At 47.6% G+C, this 26,713-nt stretch overlaps 1 protein-coding gene across 1 annotated transcript; it reads left to right on the top strand.

The window, feature by feature from the left end:
- Window positions 1–959: 959 nt before the first annotated feature.
- HEPACAM (hepatic and glial cell adhesion molecule) lies at window positions 960–16,673 on the top strand. The gene is made up of 7 exons (XM_055415000.2): window positions 960–1,368; window positions 11,323–11,664; window positions 12,579–12,860; window positions 13,151–13,250; window positions 14,357–14,586; window positions 14,729–14,799; window positions 16,275–16,673. Exons 1-7 carry the CDS (start codon window positions 1,284–1,286, stop codon window positions 16,575–16,577), a joined length of 1,413 nt encoding a protein of 470 aa, XP_055270975.1. The 5' UTR covers window positions 960–1,283; the 3' UTR covers window positions 16,578–16,673.
- Window positions 16,674–26,713: the final 10,040 nt, after the last annotated feature.

The following is a 26,713-nucleotide window of genomic DNA, read 5'->3' on the forward strand; positions in this document are numbered from 1 at the left end:
TCTCCAGGGCTTCTCAGTTGTTGGTGGTGGTAAAGAACCTGCCCGCCAATGCAGGAGACTCAAGAGACGCGGGTTCGATCCCTGAGTCTGGAAGATCCCATGGAGGAAGGCACAGCAACCCACTCTAGTATTCTTGCCTGGAGAATCCCATGGACAGAGGAGCCTGGCAGGCTACAGTCCATAGCGTCGCAAAGAGTGACTGAGATGCACACACACACACACACACACAAACATACGCATATCACCTCTCCAACAAAGAGTTTTCCAGGCACTCCACTGTACTAAATCTTCATCAATCCTCACAAGTTTCTGCAAGGAAGCTACTGCCCCCCTACCCCGTTTACAGATGTGAAATTGGAGAATTAACAAGGTTGTACGGCTGTCTGCCCCAGATCACACAGTGAGCAAGCAAGCGTTCCGCTGACGACCCACAGGAGAAGCGGTGGGCGTGGTAATGCGGGGTCAGGGCAGAGCTGAAGTGCTTTTCTTCATCGCACCTCAAGACTTGCGGAAACGGCTGGGCTGTAGCTGGTGGCCGAACCCCAGGCTCTTGGGGTACTACCATCATCTTTGCTCTGACATGTTCTCGAAAATGGACTGGAGGCTGAGGATTGAGCAGAGTAGCTACTGGAGAAAGATCCCCAGCATCTACAAGGTTCTATGATAGGAGGGAGAAGCCCAAACTTGAGAGCTATGATAATAATACAATTCAAGCCATTTTCCAATCTTCTTGTTTTGGGGTAGAAGAGGGGTTTTCCGTGTCTTCAGCCATTTCTGGAATCTCTCATTCCAAACTTTCAAAAAACTCCTCTCCCTGCCTTTTCAGAGTTTATTGGAGGTGTGTCCCTGGCGTGTACCCTCCCTCGCAGGAATCAGGAGCAAGAGGTGGAGACAGGACTTGCTGGGACACACAAGGTCCGGTTCAGTGTGGATCCCAGTTTCCTCCCTGAGCCCAGATTCTCAGCTCCCCCTGGCAGTGGGGTTCAGCTCAGGCAGGTGAAGAACTGCAGGGACCCCTCAGACTGGAAGCTGTGCTGGATGGAGATGGTCTTCCAAGCAGATACCCTCTTCCCAACCCGGGATGCAGGGCTTTGAAACTAGAAAATGCCAGGTCTGAAAGAGAGGAAAGAACAAGTCCAGCAACACACAGAGCTCTGTGTATTCAGAGGGAACTTGGCAGGGTTGTGTCCGGGCAGAGAAACTCCGAGTGGTACAAAGGGACGTGCCCAGAGTGGAGAAATCATGCTAATTGTCTGCACCAGAGCTGGAGAACGCCACCCAAAATGAAGAGAGAAAGGGAAGCCCCGTCCAGAGCCTTCAGTGTGCTGCGCCTTGCTCCTTTTGTCTACCTGCTTCTGATCCAGACAGGTAGGAGAACCAGAGGGTAGGACAGGGTCTGCAGAAGGGACCCGGGGCTTTCAAAGGAAAGGGAGGGGGGAGCTGAGGGCCAGAACGCCTCTGGGGCGGGGGGAGGGGAGAATGCCCAGCCACCGTGGGAAGCTCGCAGTGAATTCAGGCATTCGTGTTGAATGTATTTTTTCATTCTGTGTGCCTCCTGCCTGGCCCCTGCCCCCCAGCCCCCAAAGCCTGCATGACTTTGGAGCTCCCACGGCATTCAGTACATTAGATGGAGGGCAACGAGCCATTGCTTATGGGACGTCTTGTTGGCGTGGGCCAGTCCGGCATTCTTTATAATTCGCAGTCGGGATTATGGTGGGGCTTGGAGGGGTGGGGAAGTCTTGGTTTGGGGCCTCCTCAACCCCCTACCCTGGCTTCTCTGGGTGTAAAACAGCAAGGGAGATGAAAGAAGCTTTGGAGATAATGGGTCTCCTGGCTTGGGACAGTAACTCCAACCCATCCGTAACTCAGGCACGCCACAGACACCTATCTTCTGTACTGCCCCCTACCAACTTCTTGGAGAAATGATCTGATTTTCAATACATGTACTTATGCGCGCGCACACCCTCGTGGGCTTCTCAGGTGGCTCAGTGATAAAGAATCCGCCTGCCAATGCAGGAGACGCAAGAGACTCGGGTTCGATCCCTGCGTCAGAAAGAGCCCCTGGAGTAGGAAATGGCAACCCACTCCAGTATTCTTGCCTGGAAAATTCCATGGACAGAGGAGACTGGCGGGCTACAGTCCATGGGGTCACTAAGAGTCAGATACGACTGAGTGATTGAGCACACACACAAACGGTTCCAGAGAGCCTCGGAATTTACAGTTTCATTGGACAAATAGATGCAGAAATCATTTGAATAAAATGCAGAGACTACTATGAGTCAGGAGACAGAGAGAGGTCACCTCCACCATCAGGAAGCTGGTGCTGGTGGTACAGGATACGAGTACGGAATATCAGGGGAAGTTACTTGGGAGTGTCTGCACTGAATTTTAAAGGATGAGAAAAACAGGTAGGTGTGGGAGTGAGCATTATAGTTAGGAAAATGGGCCAAGGTCAACAGCTTGAAATGGTATCGCGTGTTAGGAGCAGCCCAGTCAGTCACTCCCGGAGAGGAAAGAGTGAATGGAGTTAGGTGAGATTTGTAAACCTTGGTAAGGAAATTAGAAGATAATTTGCAAACAATGGGGGCCGGGGGGAGGGCATGGAATGGTTTTCAGTCTGGGAACCAGTAGGGTCAGAGATCGCTTACTCTGCACGGAGGCGTTAGAGGCAAAAACTGGAGGCAAGATAGGAAAGGAAGCCTGCAGCCACTTGGTGGAACCACAGACTGGATGACTTCAACAACAGAAGTGTGTTGTTTCGCAGTTCCAGAGGGTAAAATTTCAAGATCAAGGTGGCAGGAAGGCTGTACACCCTCCGAAGGTTCTACTCTAGGCCTCTCTGCTGTTTTTGGGTAGTTCCTTGGCTGTGACAGGTTAACTTTAATCTTCACTTGGCGTTTTCCCTGTGCTTGTGTGTATATTCGTATTTCTTCTTTTTATAAGGACACCAGTCATCTTGGATTGGGCTTCCCTGGTGCCTCAGACAGTAAAGAATTTGCCTGCAGTGCAGGAGACCTGGGTTCAATCCCTGGGTCGGCAAGATCCCATAGAGAAAGAAATGGCCATCCACTCCAGTATTCTTGCCTAGAAAATTCCACTGACAGAGGAGCCTGACTGACTACAATCCAGGGGGTCGCAAAGAGTCAGACACAACTGAGCAACTAACACTTTCACTTTCATCTAAGATTGGGGGCCCACTCCCTCCAGTATTAGCTTGTTACCTTGACAATGACCCCAATGCCAAATAAGGTCTCATTCTGAGATACTTAGGGCTTCCCAAGTGGCTCAGTGGTAAAGAATCCACTTGCCAATGAGGGAGACATAAGAGATGTGGGTTTGATCCCTGAGTCAGGAAGATCCCCTGAAGCAGAAAATGGTAACCCACTCCAGTATTCTTGCCTGAAGAATTCCATGAACAGAGTAGCCTGGCGGGCTACAGTCCACGGGGTCGCAAAGAGTCAGACACATTTGAAGTGACTGAGCACACACACACTGAAGTACTTGGGATTAGGACTTCAAGACATAAATTTTAGGGGAAACAAGTCAACCCATAATGAGGCTACTGCAATAGAGAGAAATGAACCAGGCTGGAGTTAGAATAAAGAGGGAGGGAGGGAAGGATATTGAGATAATATTTTGGAGGGAAAATCAGGACCTAGTGATTGATAGGAGGTTAAAGAATCTAGGGAAGGAGGGAGGGTTTCTGTGTGAAACATTAAATTAAAAGATGGGGCAAGATTGGGAGATATATGATTAGTGTTACTCATGTTGAAGTTGAAATGGCTGTGAGACATTTGTGGGGAAATGTTGAACAACCTGAAACTGGAGGGCTGGGAAGAGGTATTTGGAAGCTGTCAGCTAAGAGGTGAGATTTAAAACAGGGAGAATAAAGAAATACCACCTTACAGGAGCAAATGAGCTGAAAATGGAACACTGAGGAACCCCAAGACTTTTTTTAAAACCAATGCAAACTTTTTCTTTACCTTTTTATTTTATGTTGGAGTATAGCCAGTTAACAATGTTGTGATAGCTTCAGTGAAGGGATTTAGCCATACATATACATGTATCCATTCTCCCACAAACTCCCCTTCCATCCAGGCTACCACATATCATTGAGAAGAGTTTTCTGTGCTATCCAGTAGATCCTTGTTGGGTATCCATGTTGAATATAGCAGTGCGTACCTGTCGATCAAACTCCCTAACTATCCCTTCCCCCCAGCAAGCATGAGTCTGTGTGAATCTGAGGAATCCCGGGATTTGCAGAGGCAAACAAAACAAAAGCCCATTGAGGAGGCGCGGGACAACCAGAGAGACAGAGGGAGATCTTGAAGACCGTGGTGTCCAGAAAGTGAAGGGAGTTGGGATATTCCCAGAGAGTCGACATCAACTGTATCAAGGAACCTAGTGTAATAAGGACATAAAAGAGCCCGTCTGATGTGCCATAAAGAGGTCCCCATTAGCCTTAGTGAGAGCAGTGTCAGTGGAAATTACAATGAATGGAGGAAATGAGAGCTGACGGTATGGAGGCAGTGAATCGGGAATAGGAAATGTGCAATGACATGTACAAATCCGAGGTGTCCCTAAGCTCTTTCAGTTCATCATATGGTAAAGAAAAAAATTATGGAAGGATCTTGTCAGTCACTGTGATTAGGCAGAAACAAAGGAACTTCTGTGAGAGACAATGGAACTGAGTATTATTTAACAAGGGGCTTCCCTGGTGGTTTAATGGTTAAGACTCCGTGCTTCTGCTGCAGGGGGCACAGGTTCAATCCCAGGTCCAGGAACTAAAATGCCACGTGCTGCATGGTCAAAAAAAAAAATGTATAACAAAAAATTCTAAATATAAACTATGCTAATAAGATATTAGTTACAAACTAAGATAGGTAAGAGTTAAGTGTGGGGTCAGGCTATTGTAATGCTGTGGAGTCAAAAGCAATAAAGGCTGAGATTCTATGAGAAATTTCTGCCATCCCCAATCTATTAGGAAAATGTCAGCTTTTGTGACAAATAAATTCCAACATTTCAGTTCTCCTGGCATTAACCCTGGAGTAGTCAGTACCATTTCAAGAAATCTGGTATGAACAAAAATTGTTCCACGAGGTTTTCCAGAGACCAAGCTCATGGAGCTCTATCAACTTTCACATGTGTTTCCAATGGTCAGGCTGAGATTTATCTCTATTTCTTTTAGGTAGAGGATTAACGGGGGAATAAAAAGGAAGGAGTACACCAGCCTATAAGTGGAATCCACCACTTTTACTAGTACTATTGGGTAGAAATCAGTAGTGACACAGCCATACTTAACTGCAAGGGAGGCTGGGAGATATAGCTTAAGGCTGGCACTAAAAGGGTGGCCTGGACCATATGACTCTGGCTTCCAAAGATCTGCCTTAATCCCTTGCCATTAAGGAAATCAACCCTGAATATTCATAGGAAGGACTGATACTGAAGTTGAAACTCCAATACTTTCACTGCCTGATGCAAAGAGCCAACTCACTGGAAAAGACCCTGATGCTGGGAAAAATCGAGAGCAGGAGGAGAAGGGGGGCAGTAGAGGATGGGACGACTGGACGGCATCATCGACTCAGTGGACCTGAGTTTGAGTAAGCTCCAAGAGTTGGTGATGGACAGGGAAGCCTGGCCTGCTGCAGACCATGGGGTTGCAGAGAGTCGGACAAGACTGAGCGACTGAACAGCACCAATGCTCCCTTACAGCAGCAACCACCTTACTTGGCTCACCCAAGCAGCACTTAGTCCCTGGTGCTCTGAACCTAATACGAACTCAGGCGGCTTCCCTAAATTCATCACAGCCCTATTCCTGGAACATTGCAACACGGCTTTTCCAGAGGCTAGGATACTAATTTACAATCATAAACACAACATGCCATACATCTAGATAATCTGATTTGTAAGATGTTACTCTCTGGGATCCTAGAGCCAGTCCATCCTCTAGGCTCCCATTAGGAAGAAGTCCCTTGCCTAGGTTCCACCCTCTGAGTTCTAGGAACACCTTCCATATTGTAGGTTCTGTATTTTTTTTAGATTGCAATTGAAAATTATATACAGGAACATGCAATTTTGCATAAGGATGCAGTTTTATGAACCTTTAAAAAGTGAATAAATCCATTTAATTAGCCCTGAAGGTCATGGAAAAGAATATTTCAGCACCTGAGAAGTACCTCCATACTATATCGTTACTATTGCCTTCCCCCCAGGGTCACAGTGGTGTATTAATTTCTAATACAGATTAATTTTGTGTGTCTTTGAACTTCATAAAAGTGGAATTATATCTATGCATTCTTTTAAGCCTGGTTTCTTTCACTGAACACCAAATTTGTAAGATTCATGCATGTTGTTGTTGAAATTGTAACTTGTTTGATCTCAGTGCTATGTAGCATTTCATCGCATAAATATACCAAAATTTGTTTACATATTCAATTTTTATAGACACTATGGTTGTTAACAGTTTGGGCCTCTATGAACATGCGTTGTTAAAAACATTCTGGTAGCTGTCTTTTGGTGAACAGATATACCCAGGAGTAGAATTTGAGTTATGTATTTGCACTTAGGCTTAGTAGACATAACCCGAGTTTTCATAAGTGGTTGTATCAAGCTACCTGCCCACCAGCCCTGACTGAGAGTTCCAGATGTTCACTCCATATATTCACCAATAACTGAACCTTCTCTTTTTCATTTTAGCTATCCTAGTATGAGGTGGCATTAAATTATGGCTTAAAATTGCAAATCTATGATGATGAATGCAGCTGTGTCTTTTTCATATACTTATTAGCTATTTGAAAATCCTTTTATGTGAAATACCTGATCCAAATCTTTTGCCCATTTCCTATTGAGTTTCCTGGATTTTTTTAAAAGTGGTAATTTGTAGGAGTTTAAAATATATATATTGGATACAAGTCATTTATAAGATATATGTATTACAACTATCTCCCACTGTGTGTGTGTGTGTGCGCGTGTGTGTGCTAAATCGCTTCAGTCGTGTCAACTCTGTGTAGCCCTATGGACTATAGCCCGCCAGTCTCCTCTGTCCATGGGATTCTCCAGGCAAGAACACTGAAACGGGTTGCTATACCCTCCTCCAGGGGATCTTCCCGACCCAGGGATCAAACCCATATCTCTTTTGTCTCCTGCACTGGCAGGCATATTCTTCACAGCTAGCGCCATCTGGGAAGGCCATCTCCACTGTACAGCTTGCCTTTCACTCTCTTAATGGTGTTTCTTGATGAACAGAAGCTCTTAATTTTATTGTGCACTGTATCATTTTCATCTTTTATGGGTACCAACTTTGTGTCCTGTCGAAAAATCTATGTCTGTCCTCAAGTCACAAAGATATTCTCCTATATTTTCTTTTTAAAACATTGCTTTACCTTTCACATTTAGATCTACAGTCTACCTTGAATTGGTATTTGTGTGAGATGTGAGGTAAGGACCAAAATTCATTTTTATTCCAACGTGGCCCAGCACTATTTATTAAAAAAAAAATCCTTTCTGCACTTCACTGCTTATCACCTGTGGTTCAGTGGTTAGGACTCCAGGTTTCCACTGCAGGTATCATGAGTTCAATCTCTGGTTGGGGAACTAAGATCCCACAACCCTCACACCAAAAATAAAAAGTCAAGCTATCATATTTAAGTCTGTTTTTTGAACTCTTCATTCTGTTCTGTTGATATCCTTGTCTATTGTTGTGCCAAGGATAAACCTCTTGGGATTTTGATCAGTATTGCATTAAATTTATAAGCCAGCTTTGGAGAATTGACGGTTTAGCATTAATGATTACTCCTATCCAAAACACGGTGTGTCTCTTTGTGCTATATTTATATTTATTAGCTAGGTAGTCGGACACGACCGAGCGACTGAACTGAACACGTTACTGAACATTTGCTTTCTTTACAGGGTAGGAAAAAAGCTACCCTTCTCTTCCTGGATCCCAAGGGCCTTCTTCACAATTTTTGTATCCTGATTTTCCCTTATATTCCTGAGTGATTGACACTTAAAATGAGTTCACACTTTTGTAGGCCTCAACGTAGTAACAAGAGAAAACTCTAACACAGTCACCCCAATGGTGAAGCTCCTCTACAATAAGGGCAGAGGAGGGATGTTGTTTTCTCAGAGCATTTAATATTCATTATTATTAATTCATTCAGAATAATAAAAATAAAAATGAAGAGCAGAAAGTAATATTTTTTGCTTTTAGAAAACTCTGGTGTATGGGACTTTACCCAGCAGTCCAGTGGTTAAGACTCTGCCTTCCAATGCAGGGGTTGTGGATTAATTCCTGGTTGGGGAACTAAGGCCCCAAGTACTGTGGAGTACAGCCAAAAAGAAAAAGAAAACCATGCTGTGTGCTGCCTTTGGGTTATTGTATGCAGTTCTGGTCACCACACCTCAAAAAAGAAATAATAGAGTTGAAGAAAGCCCATATAAGGGTATCTATGCTAGCCCAAGGGAAGGAGGGACTTCCTATAGAGACCGATCCAAACAAAACAAAAAGCCCTTCAGTTAAAAAGGGACATACCTGCAGTCCAGGGTATCAGAGTGTGTGGATTAGGTGTAACATGTTTCACAGTATCTCATGAATGCTTTTGAGATGGTTAGATATCATCACTGACTCAGTGGACATGAGTCTGAGTAAACTCTGGGAGACGGTAAAGGACAGGGAAGGACATGGACTGGCTTGCAGCAGTCCATGGGGTTACAAACAGTCGGACACAACTTGGTGACTGAACAACATTTGGCTGCATCAGGTCTTAGGTTGCCACATGCAAACTCTTAGCTGTGACATGTGAACTCTTTGTTGCATGCGAACTCCTAGCTGTGGCATGTAGGATCTAGTTCCCTGTGCTGTGCTGTGCTTAGTTGCTAAGTCATGTCTGACTCTGCAACACCGTGGACTATAGCCTGTCAGGCTCCTTTGTCCATGGAATTCTCCAGGCAAGAATACTAGAGTGGGTCACTATGCCTTCCTCCAGGGGATCTTCCTGACCCAGGGATTAAATCCAGGCCCCTTCTATTGGTAGAGAGGAGTCTTAGCCACTGGACCACCAGGGAAACCCCTCTCACTGATATGTTTAAAAGGTAAATTTAAGGCAAATACTGGTAATAGAAAACCTTTGCCCACCAAAAAGGGCACATAAAAATGAACAGATGATGGTTTAAGAAAGTGGCTATTAAGGGTCCCCAAGGCTATCGGCAGGTACATTCTTATACATTAAAGCTTGACATTCTTTGATGTCACAGTAGGTTTAAATCCTAGTTGACAAGGGCCACCTCCCTGATCCAGTGTGGCCGTTTAAGTTGGCAATGAACATCTTGCAGCGAGGTCAATTTCCTTCTGTTCAGCCTCCAGCGGGAACGGAGACTTTTCTACCTAACGATGCTTTCGAGACTTGAGGATGATGATTAAGTTAATCGTTTCTCAAGGTTGAAGAGTTTTAGTTCCTTTTATTTGCACCATTAGCCATTTCCTTGCTTCTATGTCCTTCTTTGGCACCTGTCCTAGTTCTCTGTGTCCCTTGAAAGTTGTGGGACCCTGACCTTAAAACCAACTCCAATCTTGGCTAGATTTTGGGAAACAGTGTTTGCTCAGAAAAAAAATGCTCTTTGTCAGCTTCTGGGAAAGACTGCCCCCTCCACTTCTGAACATGCCTACATACACCCCTATAACTCAGGGGTGCCACTCGTTCACAGACACGGGGAAGGCACCCACCAAGAAGAGGGGGAGGCCCAGGGTCATCCATATGCAGTAACTTCTCCAATGGTTTTATCCAGAAGAATCAAGTTTATTTTTTGTTTTTTTAAGTATTTATTTATTTGACTGCACCAGGTCTTAGTTGGCAGGCAGGATCTAGTTCCTCAACCAGGGATGGAACCCAGGCCTCCTGCATTGGGAGTGGGAGATCTTCCCACTGGACCACCAGGGAAGTCCCCAGAAGGATCAAATTTACACTGGTAGAAAGAGGGACTTCCCTGGCAGTTCAGGGCTGGGACTCCGTGCTTCCACTGCAGGGGACCCTGGTTCGATCCCTGGTCAGGGAACTAAGATCCCACATGTTGTGCGATGCAGCAAACATAAATAAATTGGTAGAAAGAGCAAACTTGAAGGGGGCAAGACATCCCAAAAGCACTACTAGGACCTTATATGTGATGATACAGAGTAGACACAGGGGAAACTCAAGGGAGAGCCCAAGAAGAAAGAAGCAGGGAGGAGAATCCATTCCACGTTTCCCTGGGGCTGGGACTGTCATAGCCCAGCCTCCTGGAAAGAAGAAACGAGAACTGAGGAGCTTGGGGTTGCTAAACCCCAGGGTGGCTCTGCGTACACCACCCTCATGTGCTGACCCCAGTGCTTCAGATTGGGTCCTGAGAAGCAGGGAAGATGTTTCCATCCGGGCCCTTAATGAAGCTCACTGATTTTTTTCAAAGCCACCTCAAGTCACCTACACCAAACCCTATTTGCCTGTTCAGGGGAGTCTGAAAGCTTGTGTTTCTAAGTCAAACCAAGCCTGGGACCTAGCACCTGCTAGGCAGGAAATCCCATCTAAATAATCCCAGAAACCAAGAGCTGGAGAAATCTTAAGGATCATGAGGTCAATCAGATCTCAGTCTGATGTACAGAGCCATAGAAGATTCCCTAGTCCCCCGAGATCCTGGGAAGGACAGGACTCAGGTCCTCACCACCTCTTTGACTAAATCAAGTGAGCTAGAACTAAATTTCATTTCTTTTCAATTTAGATAGGGTTTTGTGGGAACAAAAATACCTTTAATAAGAAAATTTGAAAATACTTGGTTTTGTCCATTCTAACTAATTCCCCCAATTGAGACTCCCCTCAATGACAAGTATGTAATAGTCATGAATATGGTGGCTTTCATCATTGCAGTAATGTCTTCCACACCTAAGGTTTTTTGATTATAACATTCTTGACACATGGTGATAGATTGTCCGGATTGGAATGTCAGGTTGCAGGTTATCTGGTCCTACTACCTCATTATTCAGAGGAGAAAATGAAAGCACAGAGAGGGGAATAAACATTCAGTTGGCCTATCCTTGATTACTGCCAAAGATGAGGAGCTTACTACCTAACAAAGCACGTGTTCCCAAAATGGGTTGGATATGTTTATTAGATTTGCTTCAATCTGCACAACTAACCTTTTAGTTTCATTGTCTTTTGGCTTAGAAAAAGGAAGAACTGTTAGGAAGTGAAGAGCCCAGAGTGGTGAGGCATGGAGAGACCAGAGGACTCAGAAATGAGAATGGGGTAAGGAGCCAGGGCCTGACATTGCCCTCTCTCTGTGGGCTTCTGTCCACAGAGCCCCTGGAAGGCGTGAACATCACCAGCCCGGTGCGCCTGATCCACGGCACGGTGGGCAAGGCCGCCCTGCTCTCCGTGCAGTATAGCAGCACCAGCAGTGACAAGCCTGTGGTCAAGTGGCAGCTGAAACGGGACAAGCCAGTGACCGTGGTTCAGTCCATCGGCACAGAGGTCATTGGCACCCTGCGGCCTGATTATCGAGACCGCATCCGCCTCTTCGAAAACGGCTCCCTGCTTCTCAGCGACCTGCAACTGGCCGACGAGGGCACCTACGAGGTTGAGATCTCCATCACTGATGACACTTTCACTGGGGAGAAGACCATCAACCTCACTGTAGATGGTAAAGTCTCGGGCAGGGAAGGAGCGGGTGCCAGCAGCTAGGGTGGGGGGCAGGGTCCACCCAGTACCCTAGCTAGACTCCAGGAAAACCCACACAAGAGCCACTGGGGAGCAGAGAGTGAGCCAACTGGACCATACAGACTGGCAGATAGACCACAGCTAACATGTATAGGGTGCTTACTATGGGTCAGAAATGATTGTAAGTTTTTGCCTATATTGACTCATTTAATGCTTACAATCTAGGGATAGTTAATATCATTGGCCCTGTTTCAAGAGATGAGAAAACCGAGGCACAAGGAGGTTGAATAATTTGACCAAGTCCATGCAACTAGTAAGCGATAGAGTCAATATCTGAACCTATTTGGGGCTTCCCCTGTGTCTCAGCAGTAAAGAATCCACGTGCAGTGCAGGAGCCTCCGGAGACCTGGGTTCAATCCCTGGGTCAGGAAGATCTGGAGAAGGAAATGGCAACCCACTCCAGTACTCTTGCCTGGAGAATCCCACAGACAGAGGAGCCTGGCAGGCTACAGTCCCTGGGGTTGCAAGGAGTCGGACACAACTTAGCAACTTAGAATGCACAGACCTGAACTTAGCCCAGTGAAAATAATTTCCAGGCTGGTCAGCTTAAGACGTCTCGGAAAGGTATTTGGGAAGAAAAAAGGGAAGGTCCAGAAGGGCAGGGACCATGGCTGTCTTGTTCTGCACTGTACCCCCTGTGCTCAATTAGGTCCTCAATAAATAGTGGGTAAATAAATTAATAAATGATGGATGGATATATAGGTGGGTGGGTGGTGGTAAAGAGCTGTACTGAGACCTCTGAAGACCACAGATCAAGTTGGAAGGCGGGCAGTTAAGAAGGGGAAGGGAGATACTCTATGGCCTCTGGCTCACAGGCTCCCCTACCCCCGGGCTCAGTGCCCATTTCAAGGCCGCAGGTGTCAGTAGCATCAACCACGGTGCTGGAGCTCAGCGAGGCCTTCACCCTGAACTGCTCGCACGAGAACGGCACCAAACCCAGCTACACCTGGCTGAAGGACGGCAAGCCCCTCCTCAACGACTCTCGGATGCTCCTGTCTCCAGACCAAAAGGTGCTCACCATCACACGCGTGCTCATGGAGGACGACGACCTGTACAGCTGTGTGGTGGAAAACCCCATCAGCCAGGGCCGCAGCCCGCCTGTCAAGATCACCGTGTACCGTGAGTCTCCCACTGCCCTCCCTTGGGACTCACAACCCTGAGGGGCAGGTGCCCACGAGAGGCTGAGGCCATCCCAGACAGGGTGCCACCGGAGTGGGAGAGAGTCTGGGCCGGGTCTCCCTGGAGGACAGCCATCGGTGGGCAGTGAGCTCCGGGGAAAGTCCACCACCAGCCAGCCCTGCTGCCTGGGTCTCCTTTTCTCTTCTTTCGGCCCCAGGGAGCTCTCTCCTCCCCACACCCACTGCTCACCTTGAAGTCTCTTCCACCTCTCTGCCTCCCTGTCTCCCTAGGAAGAAGCTCCCTCTACATCATCTTGTCCACAGGAGGCATCTTCCTCCTTGTGACCTTGGTGACTGTCTGCGCCTGCTGGAAACCCTCCAAAAAGTCTGGGTAACTCTCCACGTTCCCCTCCCTGAGTATCCGAATCCTTCCACGCAGCCCAGCCCCGAGCTCCGTTCTTTCCTTAGTCTCTCTTTTAAAATTATTTATTTATTTTGGGCTGTGCTGGGTCTTCATTGCTGCACGTGGGCTTTCCGCAGTTGCAGTGAGTCGGGGGATACTCTCCAGTTTCAGCGGGTGGGCTTCTCTTCGTGGTGGCTTCTCTTGTTGCAGAGCGTGGGCTCTGGGTGCAGGGGCTTCGGTAGTTGCAGCACATGGACTCAGCAGTTGTGGCACATGGGCTTCGTTGCCCTGAGGCATGTGGGATCGTCCCAGACCAGGGTTCGAAATCGTGTCCCCAGGGTTGCAAGGCGGATTCTTAACCATTCACTGGACCACCACTAAGCTCCTCTTGGTCTCTTTATTTATTTTAAAAAAACAAACTTTTTTTTTTAACGTGGGCCATTTTTAAAGTCTTTATTGACCTTGTTACAATATTGCTTCTGTTTTGGTTGTTTTGGCTGTAAGGCATGTGGGATCTTAGCTCTCCGACCAGGGATCGAACCTACACCCTCTGCATTGGAACCTACACCCTCTGCATTGGAAGGCAAAGTCGTACCCACTGGACCACCAAGGAAGTCCTCTCTTCTTAGTCCCTTTAAATGTCTTTCCTCCCAGGGCCCAAAGCTCTTCCCAGGAGATCCGTCTTACCATTGCATGCGTTGTATATGGAATTACATCCTGTGCTCACAACCCCAAGAAACCCAGGACTGTTAATAACAGTTTCACTTGCACATCACCTTCAGTGAGCCAGGCACTGTATTTGTGGTTAGCACACTACCTTTCAGTGTGATTATCTTACAGTGTGATTCTCTGCAGTTTACAGATACTAACTCAGGACTCAGATGAGTTAAATGACTTGCCCACGGTCACAATGCCAGGGCCAGACTCAGGCTGCAAACCTAGATGGGACATACCCCAACCCACCACACCCAGACCATCTTCCTATTACACGGCCTCATTTATGGCCATCAGATACTGCCCCACTGTGTCCCCATGCCCAGAACTTCTGCTCACACTCAACAGCTGTGTTCACCGGGTGCTGGGTTGATTTGCAGGAAGAAGAGGAAGCTGGAGAAGCAAAACTCCATGGAGTATATGGATCAGAGTGATGACCGCCTGAAACCAGAAGGTGAGCTCCCAGCCACACACTCACCCATCCCATCATCACTCAGAGCGGTGGGCTGCTGGGAAAAGGCAGATCTGGGCGACAAGGAAGCCAGCTCTGCAGGGCCCCTTCCTCCACCAACTGCACGAAGACTGCAGAGCAGGGAAAGGAGCAACCAAGGTAGGACCCCGGGGATGACGGATCCTTTGGTGGAGGTTGTGGCGGGACCCCAACTGGCCACTGGGAAGCAAGGAGTATAGGTGCTGGCTGGTGGAAAGGGTTCTGGACCTGCGCCAGCCGTCCCCTTCTTTGCCCCGTGCAGCAGACACCCTCCCACGAAGCGGAGAGCAGGAAAGGAAGAACCCCATGGCGCTCTACATCCTGAAAGACAAGGTGAGTAGCTCCGGGTTGAGTGCCCCACGAACACCCCATCAGTCCCTGCCACGTTCTGACGCTACCGTAGCCCCGCTATGCTGACATCCCTTTCTAGGACTCAGAATAACCCTGAGAACTATTTCTGTCATCCCCACTTTAGAGATGAGAAAAATAGGGTAAAAATCATTTTACCCTATTTTATTATTTTTGTATAATAAAATAGGGTAAAATGACTTGTCCAGAATCAAACAAGTAAATCAGTGGCAGTGTGTGTCTGTGTGTTAGTTGCTCAGTTGTGTCCACTCTTTGCAACCCCATGGACTGTAGCCTGCCAGCCTCCTCTGTCCATGAAACTCTCCAGGCAAGAATACTGGAGTGGGTTGCCATTTCCTTCTCAAATTGGTGGCAGTACTAGCCTTCAAACCCAGATCTCTGGACATGGGCTTCAGGTGACTTCCCAACTATTCCACAACCAACTCTGTCCCACACTGTCCAAGGCAGGTGGAAAGCGGAGAATAAGTGGTCAAAGCACTCAGTTTAATGCATTTCAACATTTAATGAGCACCTATCACGTGCCAGGCACCATGCTAAGTGTCCTTAAATTCAGTTCAGCCACTCAGTCGTGTCCAACTCTTTTCGACCCCATGGACTGCAGCACGCCAGGCTTCCCTGGCCATCACTAACTCCCGAAGCTTGCTCAAACTCATGTCTATCAAGTCGATGACGCCATCCAACCATCTCATCCTCTGGCATCCCCTTCTCCTGCCTTCAATCTTTCCCACCATCAGGGTCTTTTCCAATGAGTCAATTCTTTGCATCAGGTGGCCAAAGTATTAGAGTTTCAGCTTCAGCCCTTCCAATGAATATTCAGGACTGATTTCCTTTAGGATAGACTGGTTGGCTCTCCTTGCAGTCCAAGTGACTCTCAAGAGTCTTCTCAAACACCACAGTTCAAACACATCAATTCTTTGGCCCTCAGCTTTCTTCATCAGAGAAGGCAATGGCAAGCCACTCCAGTACTCTTGCCTAGAAAATCCCATGGATGGAGGAGACTGGTAGGTTGCAGTCCGTGGGGTCGCTAAGGGTCGGACACGACTGAGCGACTTCACTTTCACTTTTCACTTTCACACATTGGAGAAGGAAATGGCAACCCACTCCAGTGTTCTTGCCTGGAGAATCCCAGGAACGGGGGACCCTGGTGGGCTTCTGTCTATGGGGTCACACAGAGTCGGACACGACTGAAGTGACGCAGCAGCAGCAGCAGCTTTCTTCATAGTCCAGCTCTCCCTCCATACATGACTGCTGGAAAAACCACAGCATTGTGTCTTATGTTGCGAGAGAAACCAGACCTAGGTCTGCAGACTTCCAGGCGATCAGAGTGTGGCGGGGACTCTGTCTCTTTTGCCTCGGTATCCCCAGGGCCCTGGAACACCGGGCGTGCTCCCAGCCCTGGCCAGTTGTCCGCTGACCCCCCCTGGCAACTGTCCTTGCAGGACTCCCCGGAGCCGGAAGAGAATCCCGCCCCGGAGCCTCGAAGCGCGACGGAGCCCGGTCCGCCCGGCTACTCCGTGTCCCCTGCCGTGCCGGGTCGGTCGCCGGGGCTACCCATCCGATCCGCCCGCCGCTACCCGCGCTCCCCAGCGCGCTCCCCTGCCACCGGCCGGACGCACTCGTCGCCGCCCCGGGCCCCCGGCTCGCCTGGCCGCTCGCGCAGCGCCTCGCGCACACTGCGGACTGCGGGCGTGCACCCGATCCGCGAGCAAGACGAGGCGGGGCCGGTGGAGATCAGCGCTTGAGCCTCTTGGGGTCCCCGGGAGGCGCCCGCACACCGAGGCCCGCGTTCGGGGGAGGGCGGGGCGGCGGGGCTGCGGCCCGCGAGGGGCGAGGGAATAGGCGAGGTCCCGCGGGGCAAGAGGATAGGGCACGGGGACCACTGTGAGCCTTCGGAGTCCGGGGACGAGGCGGGCATGGCGGAGGGGGGACCAGATTGAGAAATCGGGGTGCGTTTGCTCTCTGATCACTGGCTGTGTTCTCAGTGGGCGTGGGTCCCAATTCCCTCTTAGGACCATATAGATTATTAAATTTACGGCCCAATCCCTGGAGAGGCTTATGGAAACTAACATCAGTAACCTAACCCCGATGACTATCCTGTGTCCTTCCTAGGGCTCATTTTGCTTCCCGCCCACCCTCTCCCCTTGCTCTCCAGGAACGAACTCCTGGTTCCTGGGGAACTTCCTCGGCAAGTCCAGATTAGAGAGGCCACTTGCCTCAAAGGTACAACTGTCCTGAACTAAGGGGGAGTCCAGAAAATCACTGTGAAGACAGGACCTTGGGGCACCCTTCTCAGGCATCTGGGACCTGAGTACCTACCAGTTGGCCAAGGAGGAGCTCAAGGGCATTTCTTTGCCACCACCCACACCCCCTACAACCCGGTTCTAGCCAGAGCAAAGGATTCAAGCCTCCCAGGCTTGGCCTCCTCTCAAAGCTCCCCTCAGCAGCGTGCCCAGCATTCTTTTCATCTCTAGTCCCTAGAGAAGGGGCTCCTCACTCATTCCCAGACCCAGAAAGCTAAATCAAGTGAGGATCTGTCTTTTGACCTCTCATATCTACTACTTCTCCCTGGCTTTGCACAAAATAAGCCTTTCAAACAATCATTTTCCCCAGGAAAGGTTGTCGAGCTTCCTGTAGGTTTAAGAAGATGAAGTTCGACTCTCCCCAGAAATGGTGGAAGGAGGATGACGCTCATTGCTCTCCCGACCCACCAGTGCGTCCTAGAGACCGGATGGAACCCTTGGTCTCTGGCTTCTCACCTGCCCTGCTCCCAGGCGTGCAGGGCCCAGGAGACAGGCCAGGGTAGGCTCCCTAATTACACAAACCTGCAGAATACGGAGAGATTGGTCCCCTGTGTAGCTAGGCCATGCCCGTGCCACCACCACCTCTTGCACAGTTTGGAGGAAAGACAGTCATTTATCTTGTGAAGAGAGAGGGCGATTCAAATGATGCGGAAGAAGAAAGCCCTCTGTGTGTGCTGACCTCTCTTCCCCGATGCCTCTAGTGCATCTCTGGTCTCTCCTCAGCTTCCTGAGCTCCAGCTCGGACCCTGCACCATCCCACAGAGGAACCCCTGAGGTCCCAATTCCCCACCACTCCACGTGGGACAAGTTTTGTCCCAGCCCAAGGGCAGCAGCGTTTCTAGTTGACTCCCCCCCATAACCTGCAGATCGTGGTCCTCCCAGCTCCCTGCCACTATGCACTTCTCCAGGTTCATCTGCGCAGGTGAGCCTTTGCAGCTCTGCTTCCTCACCCCAGAACTGCTCCCCTCACTTCCCCCAGGTGCCTGATCTAGGAGACAATGCATGTGTGTGGGGAGGGGAGGGAACACCCCCCGCCAAGTTGCTCAGGCAGGTGGAAGAAGCGAGATGTGGTCTCAGACAGGTACATCCCAGTCAATCTGGAGAGGCAAGGGTGAAGATTAAGGTGAGGTGAGGGCAAGCTGTACTCTAATCCCTAATGCTGCATCCCTGAGGGGCTGGCTTCCCAGGCTCAAGTCAAATCTGCCTTAAATGGGGGGAGGGGTGGAGCAAGGAAGTGGTTTTGTTTTTGTTTTGTTTTGATCTTCATCTTTGTATTACTGGCATCTAGCAGAGTGCCTAGCACATTCTGGATGCTCAATAAACTTTTGATGAAATGAAGGGGTAACTTTGTGTCACTTAATCAAGGAGAACAAACAAATCACCTAAAAATACCAGTCGTTTCCCTGTTCTCTTTTCTTCTCATCTTCCTTCATCATCCTTCACCCTCTCTGGAAATCCCAAATTGTTGATTCCAAAATCATCACACACTTATTCATTCATTCTGATGTTCTTTCTTTTATTCAGTAAACATGTCTTCATGGACCATGAAGTGTGCTAGACACTGGGGAGACAGTGTAACTATGCCATGACATGCCAGAGAGACAGTCTCATGGAGGAAAGCAGATAATAAACAGATTATCATAATACAGTGTGGAAAACGCAATGACAGAGGTAGATACAAGGTGCTCTAGAAGCATGTGAAAGCAGCATCTAACCCAGATTAGGGGTTTTCAGCAAAGGTATCTTGGAGGAGAACAAGCCCGAACTTTCTTAAAGACCAGTTAATCAGGTGGAAGAAAGAAAAGGATGAAAGGATACATATTTCAGACAGAAGCAGCATGTAAAAAGTGCTTAGTAAGTAGAATCCTTACTTCTTAGCACTCATAAAAGGATCCGTTCCGTTCCGTTCTGTCGCTCAGTCGTGTCCGACTCTTTGCGACTCCGTGGACCATAGCCTACCAGGCTTCTCCGTCTATGGGATTCTCCGTCTATGGGATTCTCCAGGCAAGAATACTGGAGTGGGTTACCGTTTCCTTCTCCAGGGGATCTTCCCGACCCAGGGATCGAACCCGGGTCTCCCGCATTCCGTTCTGTCGCTCAGTCGTGTCCGACTCTTTGCGACTCCGTGGACCATAGCCTACCAGGCTTCTCCGTCTATGGGATTCTCCGTCTATGGGATTCTCCAGGCAAGAATACTGGAGTGGGTTACCGTTTCCTTCTCCAGGGGATCTTCCCGACCCAGGGATCGAACCCAGGTCTCCCGCATTGGAGGCAGACGCTTTAACCTCTGAGCCACCAGGGAAGCCCCATAAAAGGATCAACCAGGGGCAAATGTTTAAACTGGGCTTACCTGGTGGCTCAGATGGTAAAGAATCCATCTACAATGCAGGAGACCTGGGTTGGGAAGATCCCCTACAGGAGGGCACGGCAACCCATTCCAGTATTCTTGCCTGGAGAATTCCATGGACAGAGGAGCCTGGCAGGCTGCAGTCCCTGTGGTCACAAAGAGTCAGACACAACTGAGCAACTAAGCACAGCACAAATGTTTATATTAGCACTGACGAAGACCAGACTTGTGCCAGCGGCAAAGTGCGGGAGCTGAACCTGAGACTCCTGGGTTACGTTGGTATTGGCCCCCAGTTGGTAGCATCCTAGGCTCCCAAAATAAAAATGTAAATCCTCTCTGAAGAAAACCATCTCCTTAAATTTTCAGAGACTAAGACCAATCAAAGATGAGTTGAAAGGAAAGCACATCAAACACAGAAGGAAACAAATCATCAAGAATGAAAGTCAGCAAATGTAAGAAGCAATATACATAAAACATAAAATAATTATGAAATGCTTGAAGAAATAAAAGGCACTGTTATAAAAATGAACAAGCAACAAGACACTATCAAAAGTGATCATCTTTGAAAAGGAACAAATAGAACTTTTATAAACAAAAATATGACTTATTGAAATAAAAATGTAAATGAAAGAGGTTAAATACCTTAAATACAGCTGAAGAGGGTTAGTTTTTCTGAAAAAATTATCCAGAATAGGACACAGACAGACAAGGAAATGAAATACAGGAGAAAAAGAGATTAAGGCTCAGGTCATGTGGAATGAGGGTTTCCCTGGTGGCTCAGATGGTAAAGCATTTGCCTGCAATGCAGGAGACCCGGGTTCAATCCCTGTGTTGAGAAGATCCCTTGGAGAAAGAAATGGCAACCTATTCCAGTACTCTTGTCTGGAAAATTCCATGGATGGAGTAGTGTGGTAGGCTAGAGTCCATGCGGTCACAAAGAGTCAGACACGACTGAACGCTTTCACTTTTCTTTCATGTAGAATGAAAAGGTCTAACATTTCATCAAGAGCTCAAAGGGGAGAATAGAGAGATGGAGGAGAGGCAGTATTTTGAGAGTTCAGTTCAGTTCAGTTCAGTTACTCAGTCGTGTCCGACTCTTTGCAACCTCATGAACTGCAGCACACCAGGCCTCCCTGGCCATCACCAACTGCCGGAGTCTACCCAAACCCATGTCCATTGAGTCGGTGATGCCATCCAACCATCTCATCCTCTGTCGTTCCCTTCTCCTCCTGCCCTCGATCTTTCCCAGCATCAGGATCTTTTCACATGAGTCAGGTAATGACTGAAATTTTTGTAGAACTCATGACAAATACAAATATACACATTCAAGAAGGTTAACACACAAGATACTTGTAAAGGTTTCCACACCTGCTAAAATGTAGTAAAACTAGAGTATACCAAAGAAAAAGAATCTTGTTGATGGAAAAAAATGCACAGCGTGAGAGTTGTGAGTTAAGTTTCATTTGGGGCAAAATGAGGACGATAGCCTAGGAGACAGCATTTCAGATGGCCCTGAGAAACTGCTGCAGAGGCAATGGGGAAGGTGGGTGTAATATGATTTTAATGAAGGGGGGATACCTGCAGTCAGGCATACATTTTGGCAGAGGCTTGCTTCTAGTCATGAAGAACAGATGTCCTTGTTAATGATTTTAATGCTTTTCTAGAAGATACGAGGAGATGCAAGAATTGGGCTCATAGGGACTTCCCTAGTGGTCCAGTGGTTAAAAATTCACATTGCAAAGCAGGGGACGCAGGTTCAATCTCTGGTCTGGGATCTAAGATCCCACATGCAGTGGAGCAACTAGAGCCACAACTACCAAATCCTGGCCACTCTAGAGCCCACATGCCACAGCTAGAGAGTCCATGAGCTGCAAAGACCCCTGTGCCGCAACTAAGACCCGATGCAGACAAATAAATAAATAATCTTTTTTAAGGTAAAGAATTAGGTTCATAAAATCTTCTCCTGAAAATATCTACTGGAAGACCTGTTCTGCCAATTTTTCCCAGAACACAGAGTGCTTCACTCCAGATCTTCACCCTGAACTCCCCTCAGGGAAGTGCTGGTTTAGCAGCTGCAGTGGTTCATGACTGCATCCTTGCAGAGGCAGACAGCAAGCGCCAGTTTATAGTTGGCAATCTTAAAGGTTATGAAGTAAAAATTGATACTGTTACAGAGAGAAATTTACCAATCTATTTTTGTAGTGGAAGATCTCAAAGCATCTCTTCGATTCAGTTCAGTTCAGTTCAGTCGCTCAGTCGTGTCCGACTCTCCGCGACCCCATGAATCACAGCACGCCAGGCCTCCCTGTCCATCACCAACTCCCAGAGCTCACTCAAACTCGTGTCCACAGAGTCGGTGATGCCATCCAGCCATCTCACTCTCGGTCATCCCCTTCTCCTCCCTCCCCCAACCTTTCCCAGCATCAGAGTCTTTTCCAGTGAGTCAACTCATCGCATGAGGTGGCCAAAGTATTGCAGCTTCAGCTTTAGCATCAGTCCTTCCAATGAACACCCAGGATTGATCTCCTTTCGAATGGACTGGTTGGATCTCCTTGCAGTATAAGGGATTCTCAAGAGTCTTCTCCAACACCACAGTTTAAAAGCATCAGTTCTTTGGCGATCAGCTTTCTTCACAGTCCAACTCTCGCATCCATACATGACCACGGGAAAAACCATGGCCTTGACTAGACGGACCTTGGTTGGCAAAGTAATGTCTCTGCTTTTTAATATGCTGTCTAGGCTGGTCATAACTTTCCTTCCAAGGAGTAAGCGTCTTTTAATTTCCTGGCTGCAATCAGCTCTACCGGATAGCAAAACATTATACACCTCTAGTAACTGAGATAGCATGGGATTCGTGCAGAATTAGACAAATAGACCAATGAAACAAGCTATATGTGTATATGTGGGTATTTGATGTGTGATCAAGGAATAATTGCAGGTCACTGGGACTAAGCAATAAGTCATGCTGGGATAACTGGTTACCACCTGGAAAACAAAAAAAGGTATATCCCTAGCTCAAGCCCTAAAACATAATCAGTTCATGAGAGATCAAAGACTTAAAAGTAAAAGTTGAATACTTTTAGAAGAAGCAATGGGAGAATATTTTCTTATTTTGGTGTAGGGATTTTCCAGGCAAGAGTACTGGAGTGGGGTGCCATTGCCTTCTCCATTAGTGTAGAGAGATGTCTCTTCAAAAACAGAAAAAACGCACTAAACATGAAAACAAATATTGATAAATACATTTATGAAAAATTAAGAACATCTGTTACAGCATAAAGAAAGAGAAAATATGAGGCCAAACTTGTTCTTGCAATATCTCTAATTCACGGAGAATTATTTTCCAGGCTATATAAAACCCCTGAAAGTTATTGAGAAAAAGACAAATAAGCAGCAGGAAAATGAGCAATAGATAGAAATAAATACTTTCCAGGTGAAAACACAAACGGTGGATAACACTTGAAAAGATGCTTAGCTTCATTATTTAATCAAGAAAATGCAAATTAAGACAACAATAAAATATTATTCTGCATACTAGATTGTCAAAAACTAATAAATCCACCAACTATTATGAAGATGTGGCTTTAAGGACATTGGGGCAATCAACTGATTTAGAAAACAATTTGTCATTTGCATCTGAAATTGAAATTTGTATGCCCTAAGACAGACCCAGAAATTTGACTACTAGGTTTAGGTATTCTGTAAAGAAAATCTTACTTATACTAGGAGACATACAAAATAAAGATTCAGAGCAGTGATGTTTATAATAGAAGAGGAAGAAAAAGAACCATTTGACACACTACACAGTAAGAAAATTATTAAAGATGTTCAGCGGCAAAGAATCATTGAATTGTCCCAGATCCCCGTCAGCAACTAATTTAGAGCAAAGCTCTGCTTCCTATTACCCAGTCAAAGCCCAAATCTTATAAGAGGTTCTGACACCTTCTTACAAGAGCTTCCCAGGTGGCTCAGTGGTAAAGAATCCACCTGCCAAGCAGGAGGCGTAGGTTCGATCCCTGGGTCAGGAAGATCTGGAGGAAGAACTGGAAACCCACTCCAGTATTCTTGCTTGGGAAATCCCACGGACAGAGGAGCCTGGTGGGCTCCAGTCCATGGGGTCACAGAGAGTCAGACTTGACTGAGCACGAATGCACCTTCTTACTGAGGCACCCCACGATATGCATGCTCTTAGCTGCAAAGAGTAAGAAACCCAACATGTTAACAAGTGTGTTCCTGGTGGTCTTTTCTTTGGTGGGGTGGGCGGGGGGTAGGCACTGACAAGCTGAACACTCAGTGCAATAACTGCTCTGGTCTCTTCTTCTTGGACACGTGAGCAGACAAATAGTGACATCAACAGCCTTCGAAATCTCCACTTGGTCCAATCTCCAGTGTGTGATCTAGATGTGGTTCACAGACACCGGTGCTAAGGAAGTCAAGAAACTGTGGAGCTGAGAGTGTTAGACGCGATTTTCACATGGACACTGAAATTGCACCAGTGAAATGATGTCGGGCAACTTCCCCTTCAGCTGAGAGGAGATCATTCCTGTCTTCTCTTTTGTCTCAACTTCCCTCCAACCTTTGGCATCTTGGAACAGAGGAGGATTTGGAAATGGGGACCAAACTCACACAAAGAGGGAAACAAACCAAAAACAAGAAGACAGGAAGGGTAGGATCTCAAGTCCAAAGAGAGTGTCCTGGGTGATGGGAGCTATGGTTCTAGTGGTCCGCGAGGGGCTATACCCTTTCCAGAACACTCAAGGGCTGGTTTACACGCATACCTAGTGTTTTCATAGCACCACTGTCCCCGAACCTCATACAGAAAATTTACAGATGAAGAAAGTGGGGCTCAGAGATGTTATATGACTTATTCAAGGTCCCTCTGCCAGTAAGAGGTGGAACCAAGACTGCAACATCCAATCCCTCCTGAATCAGTACTATTTACCCCACCAGCCTGGTCAGCAGGAGTCCTGGCTTCATTTTCAGAAAACACAGAAGAAGCCAGAGAAGCCAGGAGCTGGAGGTAGGAAGAAATGTCCTCTGGAGGGTCCTTATAAAGAGCACCTTATAATTTCTCTCCTCTCTCTTCCCTCTTACAAGCAATCAAAGAGTTAAAAAAACACAAAACTCTAAGACCAGGGGGTAAGGAAGATACTGTTTAAAGTGGTCACCGGTCAGCACCTCACCAGGGTCCCAAAGCAGAGCCTCCTCGAAATAGCTGGAGGCAGCTCCCATCCACCAACGTCATTCCCATGACTCACACTGTCAGCTCTTCCTTAGTGTGTGGGAATGAGACAATCAGGATGCCGGAGAGCGGGGGGTGGGAGGGGGTGGGCAGGTTGCTGGAAATGAGCATCACCGTCTCTGAGAGCCATCCAGACACGCCTTGCTATTGGGAAGTCCCCTTGGCCTTCACTCCACGGATCCCTGAGGGCCCTGGATGCTTGAACTGAGAGAGAAGAAAGCCTTAATATCCAAAGGAACAGCTCAGAGTGAAGGGACCCTTCAGTCCCCATCAGTTCTGAGCACTTGGGTCTGCAGAGTCTGGGAATGGAAAGAGACTGTGCTGACAGCATCTCTAGGGAGGGGTCACATGACTGTGGGGCAGGGAGTCCTCCCCCAGCTGCAGAGCCTCCAGGCACTTCTCCCTGAGTCACCTACCCATTCCTACCCACCTGAGGACAACTTAGTCATGAATCTGAATTCCTCTGAGACTTGTCCCCTTCCCAAAGAGAAACATACCAGCTTTCTAGAGTGTAGAGATTTGAGTCAAATCAAGCTGCCATTAAATCATTAGGCGAGAACTCGGTTAGTCTCCCCAAGTCCAATGTAAAAGCCAAAGAGACCAGAGAGGACTGCTAACGGCAGCATTCCTGCAGGGCAGGCAGTCACGGGGTCAGACAGGCTTGGGAGGCTCTGGACCTGGGAAATCCCAAATTGGCTGGATGTGCAGTAAATCCATCCTTCCTTGTCGTTTTGCTGAAAGTTTTCACTTTCGTCTCAGGTTCAAAGGTTATGTTAACAAACTAAACGACCTGTTATACACAAATAAACAATACCAACATTTATTAGAGAATTATCTAGCTTACTTTCAGTATAGTAACATTAAAAGAAAAGCGAAATAGAAACAGCAGAGGATACTTCACCGAATTGGGTTTTGACCAACACCTAGACTCAAATAGCGCTGGGAAGTCCCATGTCACAGCACATCTGAAGTCCCACTTGGGAAAAGGTCCCAGGCAGCTCGTCTGCTCAGTGTGTGAGGCTTCAAAGATTGCTTTTTGGGGTTCCCATTTATAATTCCAGGATGCAAACTGATACCATCATCAATCTGAGCAAATTGCATCTCTGGCTTCTTGTTAATGCTGTTTGTTTTGTCTTGTAAAACTTGGAATGTTGTTAAGCCTGGGGCTTGGTCGACCACCCCCCCTCCCCCAGGGACTCAAAAATTTCGAGATTTGTCCCCCATCTTATCTATGGTGCCATAGATAAGTCTTGCACTCGCATCAGGCAGTCAGGGCACTCACAGTCAGGGCAGTGTTCAGGCAGGTTAGAGGCAAGGTCAAAGGCCTGCTCTGCTTTGTCTCTGAGGCCTAGACAAAACTATTAAACTTCCCTAATACTTGCTCATCCTTGGCTGACTTCAGTCTCCATCTGAATACCCCCTTCATCATGCTGGCCCCACAGATCCTTGACCCCATAAATTCTACCCTGCTCTGCCTGGCATGCATATGCCCTGCACACCCCATGGAATTCATCACTTCCCTTTGCTCCTCCACTTCTGAAATACCAAACTCTATTCTCTGACACCAATTCCTATTCTTCCAGCTCTGACTGTTCACTCTGTCTGTTCTTTACCCCTTAGAAATGCCCAGTTTGTAGAGAACACAGTGTTCTCTTGCTCTGATTGTCTTAATCAGACTTGTTCTGCATTTGAGGGGAGAAGAAGGTGTGAGGGAGGCCTTCCTCTTTCAGGCTATGAAGGCTGGGGCTGGGACTGGGATTGGGGCTGGCATGGAGGCCAGGCTGGGATGGGGGAGGAAGGGAGGTAGTCAGCTGGGTTAGGGGCCCCACAAAGGAGCTGGCTGGGAACAATGGGGAACAAAGGCTGGACATTCTTCCGCTGAGCCCCCAGAGCCTGGCCTTGGTCTTCCGGGAACAGCTCCAGGAAATATCTGAGATTCCAGATTTGGAAGGAAGAGACCTGTAAACAGGAGCTGGGCTCTGAAAGGGGAGA

This window comes from Moschus berezovskii, chromosome 25, assembly GCF_049115385.1.
Source record: "Moschus berezovskii isolate FMDL1 chromosome 25, NW_MosBer_1.0, whole genome shotgun sequence".
In the NCBI taxonomy this organism is placed as follows: Eukaryota; Metazoa; Chordata; class Mammalia; order Artiodactyla; family Moschidae; genus Moschus; species Moschus berezovskii.